Source organism: Coloeus monedula (assembly GCF_965178545.1).
Source record: "Coloeus monedula genome assembly, chromosome: 6".
Taxonomy (NCBI): Eukaryota; Metazoa; Chordata; class Aves; order Passeriformes; family Corvidae; genus Coloeus; species Coloeus monedula.
In genome coordinates this window covers 60,346,505-60,361,909 of record NC_138786.1, presented here as the reverse complement: position 1 = coordinate 60,361,909, position 15,405 = coordinate 60,346,505, and the positions used below count along the sequence as shown (strand labels likewise).

Genomic DNA, 15,405 nt, shown 5'->3' with positions numbered 1-15,405 from the left:
TAATTTGAAATGGAAGTGATAGCTCTGTCCTGTTCCAATTTTCATAAATAAAGAATTGTAAACTACTTTTTTTTTCCATTTTGGTTTCCATCAGGGACCTGTAGGTGGAACTGCACTGGTCCAAAATGAAGATTATCTGTCCCAAGTTTATGGGAAGCCCATTTACCAGGGCCACCGTAGCACGCTTAAAAAAGGACCCTATCTGAGATTCAACTCTCCCTCTCCCAAATCTAAGCTTCCAAGACCCAAGCTGATAGAGACTGTTAGAGGTGAGTACTTCTTTGATGGGAGCAAGGTGTTCCTTCCCAGTTTTTCTACTAGGAATTACTTGTAAAAATGTGTCTGTTAATTGTAGTTCATCTGCTCCTCAATATAAAGCTTAAGCAACTGCAGTGGCTTTTCAGAGAGGTGGTCACTGCCTCAGGTTTGTCAGGGCTTAAGAGGGATCTGGAAGATGTCCTTAATTTAACTTAATTTAACAGCCCTGAAGTGGTCAGGCAGTTGGACTAGATGGTTGTTGTAGGTCCTGTCCATTTAAAATAGTTTAAGATCCTTTTCAAACTAAACTTTTCAAAACTAAAAAAATACCAGAAGCTTTTCAACTTTGCCTAATGTGTCTCTCACTTATTTTAGATTGTCAAATAAATACTTATTTCTAAATATGATAAATATAGTAGTATGTATTTATTGTTGTCCAAGACTTAAAGAGCTGAATTGCTAAAATTAACCACAGCTGAATGTGTTGAAAAATGAACTCAATTTTTGGGTAAAGGTCACTGGGAGATGAATTTTTTGTGTCAGGATTATCCAGTCATTTCATTTAAATTCTTGATTCATTCCGAGTTCAGAAATATACTGAGATTTGAAAACTGAAGGAAATCTGATCTTTAATTTCCCACTTCTAATGCATTAATTGAAATAAGAAAAATTAAATATATGGGCATGAAGATGACATCTGTTAGCTTGGAAATATTGGAAGATGTAATCAGAAGCATTGGCTAAGCTCACTAAGTGCAAGTAACTCCTTTTTATTCATCCAGTTAGAGTTATAAGCAGAGTATAATTCCTTTCTGTGATAGCTTGCTAGGGTTATTTAATTGAGAAAGATTATTGGTTGATTAATAATGAATTCTATTCATTAGTTTTGTAGGCAAAGTGTTAGGATAAGAGGGTCCTAATATTCTAACCTATTAAAAATGTGTAAAAATAATTTAAAAAGGAGACTACATGATATCTGACATTGATCAGCATAGATAAACTTCATCTAGAGTTAGTAGACAGTAATGTTTTAACTGGATCTGTTTTATTTCCTGGTTACCTTTTCAAAACTTACCTGATTCCTAATACAAAAACTAAGATTACTCTTTAACTGGTATGTCAGAAAATCCAGTGTGGATCATTTTACTGGGGAGAGAGGGAGCAAATGACACGAGAAAAGATAATGATGAAGGAAAAGTGTGGAGATGGGAGAGAGGCTTAAGTGTAAGAGTAGTTAAAGGGGTGGTGGGCACAATGGAGTTAATAGGATGTGCATCCATGGAAAAATATTAACTGGCTCCCTCCACGCTTCTTGCACTTAGGCCGTTGTTACCCATGCAGGGAAAATATACTTGATGCAGTCTCAAATGTCATGTTTAAAAATGCTGTCTGGGTTTTTATTGCAGCTGTCAAAACATTATATTCTGTGTGAAATACGAGAGATTAACATCAGAAGGCAGCCAGTCACTTGATGAAATCATGTTTTTAGGCCATTGCAATGGATGGTGTAAAACATGTCTATGTCTCTGAAGACAGGCACTGCTGGGGTTTGAGGTTGGGCCTTTTTTTACATCATTATTATTACTGTTATTTTAACATTATTGGGTAACCTGGTCTAGTGGAAGGTGTCCTTGCCCATGGCAGGGGGTTCCAACTGGTTGATCCTGAAGGCTCCTTCCAGCCCAAACCCTTCTGTGATTCTGTGGTTATGATGTACATCCACAGTGGCAAGTCCTCTAAATAGTACAAGAATCTGTTGTTTGGCCTGATGTGGTCCTTATGGCACTTTCCTTGCCTGTGCTCTGGAGCCCAGTTGTGATTTGTGAAGAGAAAGTGTTATTGATAGAAAGTATTCACAATTCTCATAACCCTCCCAGAAAATGTGGGTTATAGTCCTGGCAAAAACCTAGAAAACTTTTCAAAACTCACCATTTCTTAGAAGGTGAGACCCTGTTATGTGTAAACGGCCAGCCTTGTGACTTAGATATTTTATTTGCCCTCTCTTGAATGTCTTTTTTTTTGGTGAAAAATGGTGTGCTGGTATCCTCTGGTACATCACTCTTTTTGACTGCTGGCTGTGCTGCACACCTATAATTTAATTTATTCTGTACAGATTTGTTTGAGTGAAATGTGTGCTAGTAAGCACTTAGGGTAGTAATAACAGTGATATAGTGACCACTAAGATTTGAATTGAGAACAGGCACTTCTTTAAAAATATTTAATCAGCAGTTCTGCTTTTGCTGAGTCCTAAGTGAATTTTCTTCTCTATTTATTGGGCTCTTGTCCTTTATAGAAGGTCATAACCTTTCCAAGGAGGCCAATTTCATCATTCCAGAAACAATATCTTGTAAAGTGGCAGAAAGAGTGCCCCCCTCCCCAATCTAATTATAATGAATAGGTCATTTGATCATTTGAAACTAGCAGTTGAATTCAGTAGTGTCAGTGAAATGGGAAGGTGCAGGTTCTGTGAAGTTGTAATGAGCTGCTCCTGTGCTTCAGCTTTTTTTCTGTTGGAAACAAATAGAAGTGAAAGGAAAAACTGCACTGGATCAATGCTGCCTTCAATCTTCCAGAACTCCTGCGTGTCACAAACAGCTTAAAAGCTCTTTGCTGGAAAACAGAGTGAACTCTGGATAGCCTTTTCCCAGAGTGATTCCCTTCCAAGCCATTAAGTCAGGCAGCAGCAGCACAGCAAAACGTGTGTTTGCAACAGTAAAGCCACCTTAAAATTTGTTTCTCTATTGAACATCAGGCTTCAGTTAGTGGAAGTTATGGTTTTGTCTCTATCCTGACAGTAAATAAAATAAGACACCTCCTTTGTATTCTTATCTAAGGGAAGAATGGAATGTTTTGCACGTTGTGTAAAGGAACAGCCCTCCAATGAGTGTGTCCTATTCCCAAGCCTTCTGATTTTAACTGGGACTGAGGTTTGTTTGCTACTGGCATTATTTATCTGTGCCTCTTGGTAAGACTGTTGGTCAAGCTGCTTCATTTTTGTGCTTTCCTACATCTTGCCAATAAAATGGAAAAATAATCCATGGTGTTTCATGTGGGTCTGATGAAGACAAAACAGTTCATTGATTTTGGGGACTGCTGTTGTGGAAGGTGTTTTTATGGCAAAGGAAAGTATAAATAATAAAATTAGGAACAGATCTCTGCTCCTCTGTAGTAGGAGTGTAAATAAAATGCACCAAGGTTGAATGAGCACTTCAAAGCACCAGGTTCTTAAAAAAAAGAAGGAAATAAACTAATCTCTTTCCCATTAGGTATGGTTAGTTTTTCCCTTCGTGGATCTGCACCCACAGATTCCCTTCCTGGCCTTGATGTACCAGGTGATAAAGGCTTCAAAATTGTTGGAAGTCTTTGGCCTTGGGTTTGATTGGCTGAAAAATCCAGACTTGTTAAATGACTCTGTTTTGTTAGAGCAGTCCACCAAGCTTGTTCTAAATTAGTGTTAGAATAAGGATGTTTATTTAAGACTGAAATGGCCATCTGGAGAGTCTCCTTTCAGTCATTTTATAACTCTCAACCATTTTCTTTGCAAATAAACTATGGTGACTAATGCTTGGTTTCTTATGGGAAGTTAGGAAAAAAATTCAACTAACACTTTTATGAGTAAGAGATCGTTTCTAAAAAAAAAGCTGGAGTTGTTTTCTTGCATAATGTGAACTGATAAATACATGTAAAACACTGTTTTTTTTAAGCTAAGTTTAATTAAATGTCTAGTTTCTGCCCAGTGCAAATAAACTTTTGAGGGAAAAATGAAAAGTCGAAAGCAATTAAAATGAGGTGCTGTGTGTATACAGTATTTAATCATTCTCACTGTGAGAACCTTGTTTTTACAAGTTGGCAGCATTACAGATAGGCTGCCAATTTCTGCTTTTACTCAAAAGTTCAAGGCCAAGGGGGACTGTTAGATCATGTAGTATGACCTCTTCTAAATCACAAGCCTCTGAACTGTATCTATTTATGTTACAGAGTCCAGTAATTTGTCTGACTGCAGAACAGTTCTTTTGGCTAACCTGTGCTTTGCAGAAAGGCACAAACTCATCATTTAAAGACATCAGAAATTCTGCTTCTTCCCATGGCAAAATACCTTGTGCTTCAAAAGCAAATAGGGCACTTCAGATTTATTATCTGATTTGTAGTGAGGCTTTGGCTTCAGTTTGCAGCTACTTCAGTTTCCAGGTGATTTTTCCTTAAAAAATGAAAAAAATGTCCAATCTATTTTAATTGCAGAGGTACAGAATTAGTGCTGAATGCAGTGTTATCATACGTGGAAGTCTTCTCCTGCTCCATCTCAGACATCCTGTTGAGACATCTGGGGGTTACATTTATCCTGTTGACCAGGGCATTGTGTTGTGATTTCTCATTCCCTTGCTTATCCAGCATGACCATGAACCCTTTTCTAGAGATCCTTTTCTCTGACCTGTGTTTTCTCACTGAGGAGTTATGACTTGTTTCAAATTGTGGGGCTTACAACCCATAATTTGTCTGTACACAAATACCACTTTGTGAGTGAACTGCCTTACCTGCTTGTCTGCATCTAACAAAAGTCACATTATCAATCTTTATTATCCCTATATTTTATAATCATTGACTTCCATTCTTCAATTAATTAGGAGGCTGTTAAATGTGAACAGATCTAAAAAGTGCTTGTTGCCACGTGTTAACTGGCTGCAAGTACAGGGAGGTGATTATTTGAAACAACAGAGGAGTGAGATGACATTTTTTTGGCTGTAATAAAGGTATGGAGTTGGTTACCACTGTGTTTCTTTCCAGATTTATTATCCTAACACCTACAAAGTAACAGTAGAAGCACTTCTGCCTGATTGACAGTTGTTGATATCTTTTGGGGGGGAATTTTCAAGCAGTATTTATCCATTAGGTTCAAGTTAATAATTTCCTTAATAATATCCATTGTTTGCTGTAAGTTGAATAAGACCTTGCATGACTGTGTGGTGAGAAATGCACATTGCAATAAATGCTCTCCTCTGCTCAATGCTTAAGACGTTTTTTCATATAAAGTTACTTCTGGCTGGCTATTTACAAGACACTTGAATCAGTGCTTCCTTGATGATGGAAGTCAAGACTTCTGGGTTTTAGCTACAGCTTGATTTTCCAGTAGCAGTGAGTTGTTAAACCAGGAATTTACAGATTAGACCTGTTCCTTTGAGTACCTGTCAGTTTTGTGGCTGCATTTCAAACCTAAATTATAGATTTCTTCTTAGCTGCTAAATCACACATTTCATTCCAACTTACTACTGTCCTTTGGTCCTTTTCATGTTTCTGTGTGCTTATCTGCTAGATTCAAATTTAAAAATTGCAATTTTAACTCTTTCATTGCTGCCAATACTGAGACATCTATCTATCACCTATCTATAGCACTTTTAGGTTCTGCCCTTTGGGACTCCCTCCCTCATTCCCTCTATCCCACAGCAGTAATTTGCAGTGGATTCAGTAGAAAGGTTTGGATTAGTAGAGTGATGTCCCTGGGTTTGTACATGCATTATGACCTGCAGTTCATCTGCTCTTGTTTCAGGTACAAAGGTGAAGTCAGCAAGAACCCAGACCTGCTGTCACACACAGAAGGTCATCAGCAGCCCCAGGAAGAAGCATCCTGTGTATGCCCTTGCCCAGCAGAACCAGTACCTCTTCAGTCCCAGCCAAGATGTCCCTGCTGCCTCTGGTCCCCTGGAAGGGCACCTCATTCCCATGGCTATTCCACTAGGTAGGAGCAAATGACCTGGAGAAGATTGTGTGCAGGTTAATTGCTGCTACTGCATGGAAATACAACTTTTATCTTCTTAAGTCAGTGGTTTGGGGGTTGGAATTAGATGATCTCTAAGGTCCCTTCCAACCCAAACCATTCCATGAGATTTGCACCTGCCTTTCCCATAGGAAATCTGGGGGATCAGCTGAAAATGTTCTGGTTTTCCTCATCCTTTGTGCTGGATGTCTGGTGACACCCTGACAGAGCAATTGCTTGCTTAGCTGTACCTTTTTTGGTACACTCTGGGTTTAGAGTTCATGTTCTTGCTTTCAGTTTGGTATCCACATAAGCAGGAACTGAATCACTCACCCTTGGATTCAACATTTGCAATTACTTCAGCCTAACAATTTCAGTAGGACTCTGCCAAGCGCAGTAAATTCCTTGTCATGACTTCTGGATTTTTGGATCTTCAATAGAACCTTTATACAGGGCTTGTTTTGAGAAGGGTTAGTATTATATAAGCATTGAAATAAGGTAATTATTTTTTTAAAAGGCTGTCTCAGACAAAAATTTGTGGGTTGTTACACTAAGTGTAATAGTACTTTGGGTATGATTAAGAGAATGTGAGGTGTGGGAAGCAGAGTCTGTAGTTTTTGAATGGCAAACACAATTCTTGTTTTCAGCAGTAGGTGTCACCAGAGTCAAGAAAAGTGAACAATTCAAAAAAAAGGTAGTGTTGAGTTTACAGATTCTGCTGGGAAAGTCTTAAAATTAGCTGGTGAATTACCATAGTTTAGCTAATGTTAATAGGGGGCTTTTTAATTGGTCTGTAATTGCACACAGAATCTCAAAACACACGGAATATAATTTTAATTAATTTATTGATTTACTGGCTTTGGAGATGGATATATGAATTTTTAATTGTTTTTCAACTGTCTTTAGGTCAAACCCAAAGCAGCAGCACATTACTGCAGCCTGCTGGAGTGGTCATAGATAAACCACACCCTGTCACAGTTACAACCTCCCTTCCTCAAGTGCCACCAAAGCCTCCAGTCGAGGTAAAAAAACCAAATATAGCTGTGGTAGAGATAAGATCAGAGAAAAAGGACCCACCTCGGCTCTCTGTGCAGGTACATGTCAAGAGTGATGGTGATCTGTTTGTTTATTTTAACAAGTGCTAACCACAGGCAGTCTGATCCATCAGTAGCACACTGACATCAGTAGATGCTTTTCAGTGAGAGTTAGAAAAATATGGAATGGAGGGACCAAACAGTTCTCATGCTATAGTAATATATTTATTAATATTTTAACAATTATCTTTATTATTTGACCAGAATAGAAAACTATTTCTTCCCTAAGTCACCTATGCAGGGCATTTATAAAATAGATCTATGTCACATTTTCTATTTTTTTTTAATGAGATTTTTGAGCCAGAACAAACTTGGAATAAAAGAAGTATAAATATAAATGTCAGTTTTCTTGGATGGTTGCTTTGGCCTTTAAGATTTCTGTTTCAAGCATGATTGTCAACCCAAGGGTTTCACTCCTGATTAATCAACCCTTGCAGTCCTTACTTCGTGGGTTGAGGTTTGTTGTTTTAATTTTTGCATGAGTCTGTTGTCAAGGAAGTGAATGTTTCTTACATGTTCATTATTCTGGATTCAAACTGTTGAGACTGCACACACTCCCCCACACACCTTTCAGACACAAATGATTCATGGAACTCAGAGTTAAACACAGGTAGAGTGTGCTGTGCTTTGTTCCCTTGCTGTGGCAAGTTATTCCACCTGCCTGCATTTTGCTGTTATTTCACCCAGTTCTTAAATATTTAAAGTGATTTTTCTTTTCCCTAAGGAATTCAGCAAGCATTGAAATCTTTGTTCTTAACAGGAATACAACGCATTTTGATGCTGTAATGGACATACCTTTATTACAAACTATATTTGTATGTATTTGTAATCTTCTAAACTAATTGCAAGTCAAACACACCTCTGCTCTAATTTTATTATAGGTAATTATTACAGGTACACTCACCTTCTGCTCCATGCAAGGCAAAGTGTCAGGGAAGTAGAGAACAGGAGAAATCAGGTGCTGCAAGAGAAGAGGTGACTATTTCTGGTGTTAGTTTTTGACATTATGGTGTTTTGATTTTCAGAACCAAGCTAATACCAGATACAGGCATGAGAAAAGGAGAGCACTGAATTTAGTGGCTCAGACGCAAGTGGAAGAAAAAAATCTAAAAAGTTCAATAACAATAGCCAAGCTAATACATAGATTTTTATATTGATGCTTTTTTTTCCTGTCCTAGGTGTTACCAAATGTTGATATTGACAGTGTTTCAAGTGCCAGTGGGAGTGTAAGTCATGTTTTTCCAGGCTCTGAGCCTCTGCTCCCTCCTGTTGATGCTGTAATACAGGTACTGATTGTCTGGTAATTCATACTTGTTCTAAAGAAAATATGTTAAATTGCTGCAAAGTTCTCGTTGTCTTTTTTTTTAGTTAGAGAAATGAGACAGTTCTAGGAAAAATTGAGTAATTATTCTAAAGAATTTATAGTATAAGGTATTTATTTGAGAAAAGGAAAAATTATATAAAGACACTGCTCTGCCAATATTAAATTATCACCATAGTAAAACTCTGAGAAAAACAGTGTTCCTGTGTCCTGTAAAGAATTATAATCCCTGTTGGCCCATGCCTGTCTTGTTTTCACTGGCTTCAGTGTTCTGAGGATGTTCCTCATCCCTCCCTCTGCTGCTTGGCTGTTCTGGAGTGGTCAGTGGTGTGGGCACTGAGCCCCAGGAGCCTGTGGTGTTGCAGTGGCCACTCTGTTCTCTTTCCATACAACTTTTCAGAAGTGTTTTTAATCTTGACCTAAGCAGTAGGGAAGGTTTTTGTGCAGCTCTTAAGGGTAACTGCTGCATGCTGAGTGATAAGGACAGAGTGTGTGAAGGTTTGGTGAGGCACTGATTGGTTTTGTGTGGTTACTGTACATTCTGTTTTCCTGACTTCAGGAGTTAGGTCCTCCAGAGTCCTGTGATCCAAGTATTCACTGAATCAGACAGAGACTGTGGGCTGAAATAGTGATTAGGATTTAAAATTCTATTACACCATCCCAGCAAGTTGATCAGAGGGATGGAGCACCTCTTCTATGAGGAAAGGCTGAGAGAATTGGGAATGTCAGCCTGGAGAAGAGAAGGCTTTGGGATGACCTCATTGCAGCCTTCCAGTACCTACAAGAAAGATAGAGGCTATTTACAAGAGTAAGGACAAGGGGGAATGGGTTTAAACTGACAGAGAGTAGTTTTAGATTGGATATTAGGAAGAAATTTTTGACTGTGAGGCTGCTGAGGCCCTGGCCCACGCTGCCCACAGAAGCTGTGGCTGCCCCATCCCTGGCAGTGTTCCAGGCCAGCTTGGATGGGGCTTGGAGCAACCTGGGATAGTGGAAGGTGTGATTTAATTGCATTCTTGTCATGAAGGTTTTCTGCTAATGCATTTCCACCCCCCCAAGATGAAATACCTAACAATTGCAATCTGTCTTTGTAAGACTCCAGAAGAAACACACAGTGAAGAGGAAGACACAAAGTTTCCAGGAACCAATTTCATTGATGTTACTGATGTTATGCAGGTAATCCCTTTGCAAAGGTGTCCTTTCCTTTCAATCATTTTTATATTTGTTTTATATTATTCTGTCAAAACTGGAAACACAGTGGAAAGAAACTATTTTGCTTTCCTAGCAGCTTTAAAAGTACACTTTGTGAGCAATAGTGAACTGTTTACAGTGCTATAGAGGATATTAGAAATTACTGTGTGTTGGTGAGTAGAGAAGCTTTTGAAAAATTAGAGGAAAAAGCTAAAATTAGCTTTTATTTGGATGCTAGAATCCACTAGAAATACAAGTAGTTCTCTAAAATCAGCAGTGATTATAGCACTTAAACTTTACAATTTGAAACTCTGCATGTAATTAATATAGTGACAGGCTAAAAGAGCTGGGCTTGTTCATTCTGGAGATGAGAAGGTTCTGGGGAGACCTTGGAGCATCTTCCAGTGCCTAAAGGGGCTCCAGGAGAGCTGGAGAGGGACTTTGAACAAGGGATGGAGGGACAGGGCAAGGGGGAATGGCTTCAGCCTGACAGAGGGCAGGGTTAGAATTAGATCTTAAGAAGAAATTCTTGACAGTGCTGGTTTATGGTAGCACAGGTTTATTTGAGATTCTCTTTCACAGTTTAATTTTTTTCGGGTAGCAAATCCTTTCTTTGGTTAGCTGACCTCTTGTCTGCAGGATCCTGAGAAACACTCAGGCTTGGTGAACCAAGCCTGTATGTCACTTTACTGAACAAAACTTACTGTGTGTAATCAAAATTTACCCAAAAATTTATATTTTTTACCTCTTCTGTGTCTTCCTGATCCCAGGATAAGAGTGTACATGAAATACTAACCCTAGAGCTTCCAGGTAGATTTACTTTCAAATGAGTTAATTATTTAACATTATCAGTTAGTTAAAACAGCCCTAATTTGGTGATTTGTGTATCAAAAGTGTGCAAATGCTTTATTCATTTATAGTTTCAAAATTGCCTTATGTTACGGAGGGGAGGAGTTAAATCTCTGTGGACATTGTTCTTCTGTTAGCACAAGAAAGAAGCTTTAAAGAAACCATTTTAGGGACTATCAAAAAATGCTGCAATGTTAAATTTTTATTATGTGAATAATAGTTATTAATCTTTTCTTTTTCCATTTTTCTTCCTGGATTGCTTTTATCTCTTAGTTTTGGCAATGGGATATATTTTAACCACAATACGAAAAACGTTCCAAGTGAAACATATGTTTGGCCTATGACCACACAGACAATGTTCTTAAAAATGTGCAAGGCAAACACAATGGGGAAGCATAAAATCAGTCTCTGGAGTGGCAGGGGTATTTAAGACATCAAAAGAAAGCAAAGTTATTGTTATAGAAGAGTCTTCAGATTCGTGAAAGTATGTGCATAAAATGCTATACAAAAAAATAGCTTTTGTTGTCTTCCCCCCACTCCCCTTTTATTATAAAAGCTTAATTCTGTTAGAACTGAGTAGGATAATTATGTGTGTGAGACAGCTTTCTCTTTTTTTGTTTAGTTTTGTTACCTATTCCTGGTTTTTGGTTTTTTTCCCTGGCAGTGTTCCAGGCCAGGTTGGACAGGGCTTGGGGCAACCTGGTCTGGTGGAAGTGTCCCTGCCCATGGCAGGGCTTTGGAACACAATGGTCTTTGAGGTCCTTTCCCACCCAAACCATTCTGTGATTATTTCAGAGTGAGAAACTTGCTTAGCTCACGTTAAACCCACAACTGACTCAGATTTATTGAGTCTGCTCTCAAATTCTTACAAGCAGCCACATCCTGCAGTTCCTTTAGCAAACTTCCTGGGATTTAAGATTAAATGTACTTTTTGCTCTCTCTGAACATACCCTAATTGCAAGGTAGGGGCTTTTTTCTCAGAATTTTTGCTTCCAATTTGAATGCCACAACAAAATACGGAACCTGCAGAGCTCAGAGTAAATGTATTTTCCTCAACCCTCGTTTCCCATTGATGCTCTTGGTCAGGCCATTGATATTTTTACACTTCACTCTTCAGACAAAAGCTCACAGGTGACACCTGCGATGCAGCCTGACCTTGCTCTTGAGAATTGCTTTAGAAATCCATCAAGAGGAAATCCATGGCTTAAGTTTCAGGAGGCTTTAATAAAAGACTCTGCATGTACATGTTTGGTAATGGAACAAAACTAATCTATACCATCTAATCATTTCAAACTTTTTTTAATTATCTGAATGTAATTTGGGAAATAGAATTTTGGCTTGATACTTTATAATAAAGTACAGAGATTAATATTCCAATCATATCTGAAAGTCTTTCTAATTTATGCCATATTTTGATTGGGGCATGTGATAGATATTTTCGACAGTCTCCAGGGAAGCAAAATGAAGAATTGAGTGCAGATTATTCAAGATTGGTCTACAAGTTGATATATGTTCAAGTTCAATCTGTATAATTAAATACTGACTATTACATTTTTTTTTATTTCAGCAGAGATATATCACCCCCAAATGAATATAATTTTGTGCATTATTATGGATTTGTGCACTATAAAATATGAAATATTTTAGAAATGCAGTAGAACTGCAAAAGTTTGTCAGAGTTACTAAATATATGTAAGATGTATTATAGGTACTTGCTTTATTTAATCCAGATGTTTGTATTTTGCATGCTTTCAGAGGTATTAAATAGGCAACATCAAAGAAAATTTATGGAGTAACGCAGGCAGAAGAAAATGCATAATGAAATGCTGGACAAAGACATCTTTACATTTGCTGTCAGAATGAATTATTGTTCTGAATACACATATCCCAACAGCATGAACTGCTGATCAGCTTGCAAGGCACCCAGGGCCTTTTGAGTTTAACTTCACTGTTCATTTCTATGCCTAGAATGGTTTAAAAATCTTTGTTTGTCACCCAAATATACATATTCTGGTCTTCTCCTTTCTTTGAAGATTATCACTATTTAAAGATCCAGAAAGACCCAATAGTTCTTTGTGTAATACCCATCAGGGACCTTTCTGACTTGGCAGTTTTAAAGTGTATTAAGATAGGAAAAATGTTAATGCTGGGGTGGGGAAGGAGACAGGAAAATGTTACAATCTTTTTTTCCCCATTCTCTGTTCTTTGTCTTTTCAGTGATTTGTTCTTTTTTTCATAGATAATATGTGGCATGGGGTCTTCTTATTTTATGGGTTAAAAGTAAGTTTAATTTATATAAGGGAAAAGAAGACTTTTTTTCCTCCTTTCACTGTGCTGGAGATTAATCTTAGTAAATATGGATTTGCAAGTGAGCTTTATGCACCATCACATATTTCTCACTGCTAATTCAGGGCTCAGCTCTTCATCTCTTTCTGGCATGCCAAATTTTCTTCTTAGAGAATCATATTACTATTAGAGACATTTGTTTTTAATATTGCAAGTGGAGGTTGCAGGTTCTCATTCATCAGGAGACATTACAATATGATGGGTTAGTGGCTGCTTTTTGGGACTTGGTGCTGTGTTTGTTCTGCAGGGGAAAAGGAGGGAGGTGTCTTTGGGAAAACCCAAATATTTTAACACATCAAGTCTCTTCTCTAACTTTTTAGAAATAGCACTTTTAACATTAAAATCAAGATGTCTGTGAGGGTTGTGTGAATTATTGCCTAGAAATACCTTCTAACTTTTCAGCAGCTGAAGTTAATGGAAGTGTAAACACACGTGTGACATATGTGTAAACTATTAATGTCTAGTTTTCAATGCTGGCAAGTTTATTAGTTTTGATTGACTACATGCTCGTTAACTTCTGTGAATTTGTCTTTTCAGAAGGGAGACTTTAAAGAACAAGTTTAATTTATTTTAAGAAAACCAACCAAAACATCAAACTCAACCCAAACAAACAAAAAAACCCCCTAACCCAACAAGTAACTGTAGAATGTTTCCTAAAGGTTTTTGTTTCGAGGAGGAACATTTCTGGTGTGACATTAAAGAAACCTGTCGGAGGTCACAAGTAAATTTTTCAAGTATTAGCATTGCCACTGGCTCCCTGCCCTGTGCAGCACAGGCAGGAAATATGAGCCAAATCATGTTTTACTGAGCAGTTCCTATGGCTTTATACCTCTACAGATTTATGATTTGCTAAGCTTAGAGTTGTGTCAATTAACTACAACACACTAAGGAGGGAGAATGTGGTTTGTGTGCTGTGATACATCCACAAATGTTTCTTAAAGAAAAAACCTGACAGCTACCTCAATGACATTACCTTCCAGAAATGTACCATAACTTAATTTACTACTTATTTATTAGGATCAGGAAGAGGAGAGGGATGAAATTCCAGAATTCCTTGAGCCTCTTCTGGAGCTTAATGGCCAGTTTAAAGTTGCCTCGCCACAATACAATGGTCCTTTGTTTCCGCCAGTGGCTTCTGCCCCTCAGCAGCCTGCTGATATTTTGGATGAACTGATTCAAAGGAGAGAAACTATAGAAAACAGGTTGATAAATTGGTGAGTTGCAATTTAACAAAGTGGCAAAGAATATATATGGAAGAAGGAATGATTCCCTAATTATCTTTCCCTTTTTTCTTGCCTCCATTCCCTTATCCATTTTCCTTTGAGCTGCCTTGCATTTTGTGTCAAGAATGCTCTTTTGTGTGCTTTTAGGTGTCTTGGTGTTTGCTGATGCTTAAATGGGTTTTATTCTGCCAGGGTGGAACAAGAAATAATGGCAAAAATTATCAGTGAGATGTGCCCAGCTCAGAAAGAAACAGTGCCCAGCATTAGCAGCTCAGAGGGTGAAGACAGTGAAGTTGTAACCCCTGACATTGGTAAGTAGGAATTATTGTTCCCAGCAGATGGATTATCTCAATTTTTGGCTGATTTTAACAAGCTGTGTAGGTGGCTGTTCCCTGAGCCTAAGGGTGGATAATGCTGAACCAGTGAAACTGTAAAAAGCAGCAGTGCACACCTGAATTTATGTTGAGGCAGAGCAAGTGTTACAAGGCCATTGAAATAAATGATCTAAAACAAAAGAAAAAGAAGACTTAGAATAACAGCACTGTACAAATCACCATCTGTTATTGGCCATCTAAATCACATTTGGCATTTTGCTGAGCCTGTAATGTTTGTTTGCCTTTCTTTTGTTAATAGATATGTCAAAATTTACTTCCGTTATGAATGTGTGACAATGGAGAGAAATGCATTTCTCCTGTGATGTTACTGCCTTTTGCTGTTGCCTTCTTTTATGCTCCTGATTTGTTTCTCTCCTGTTGTCTATCTGGAAGATTAAAAAAAAAATCACTTTTTGCAAAGGAATGTTTAAAAGTTTATAGAGAATGAGTGGCTGCAGTACAGTACATGGATTTTAGGAATTGAGACCTGGCTGTGTGCTTCATGTTCCTTCATTTTCAGTTGAAGTCGCAGGTGGTGGAGGATTTCAGCTCTTTGTCAATGCTGGTGTCCCTGTGGACTCAGAAATGATAAATCATTTTGTAAATGAAGCTCTCAGTGAAACCATTGCAACCATGCTGGGTGACAATCAGGCTCAGAGAACAGTTCCTGATGCAAGTGTTCTTCCCAGCACAACCACAATGATGGTAAGAGTCTGTTTTATTTAAGCTTTCCCACTGAAGTTCTGTGGGACTTGGTCCTTAATTTCATGTTGTTGAAAAATAGTTTGTGTTATTTTCAACCAAAAATAGTTATGCTGTTTTCTTGCAAACAAATGAGATATGAAGAAATTAATTTCCTCATCTTAGAAGAAATGGAAGCTGACAGCAATATTATTTTTGGTCTTACGGGCTTCCAGCCATTCTTTAATATCTGTTAAAATGTCTATTCATTCTTTCTGAGTTTTGAGTTCAGTAGTTTTGAATAAATGCTTAATTGATT

General features: G+C 37.9%; 1 protein-coding gene across 1 annotated transcript in view; it reads left to right on the top strand.

The window, feature by feature from the left end:
* The window catches only part of KIAA0586, a gene marked incomplete at both ends in the record, with an annotated part of 67,712 nt that overhangs the window by 12,246 nt on the left and 40,061 nt on the right, over positions 1–15,405 (top strand). The window contains 8 exons of the mRNA XM_082284107.1: positions 95–269; positions 5,801–5,989; positions 6,914–7,101; positions 8,280–8,378; positions 9,518–9,598; positions 13,826–14,022; positions 14,224–14,342; positions 14,926–15,110. Of these exons, the coding sequence (XP_082140233.1) occupies positions 95–269; positions 5,801–5,989; positions 6,914–7,101; positions 8,280–8,378; positions 9,518–9,598; positions 13,826–14,022; positions 14,224–14,342; positions 14,926–15,110 (1,233 nt within the window). The remainder of the gene's footprint in view (positions 1–94; positions 270–5,800; positions 5,990–6,913; positions 7,102–8,279; positions 8,379–9,517; positions 9,599–13,825; positions 14,023–14,223; positions 14,343–14,925; positions 15,111–15,405) is intronic.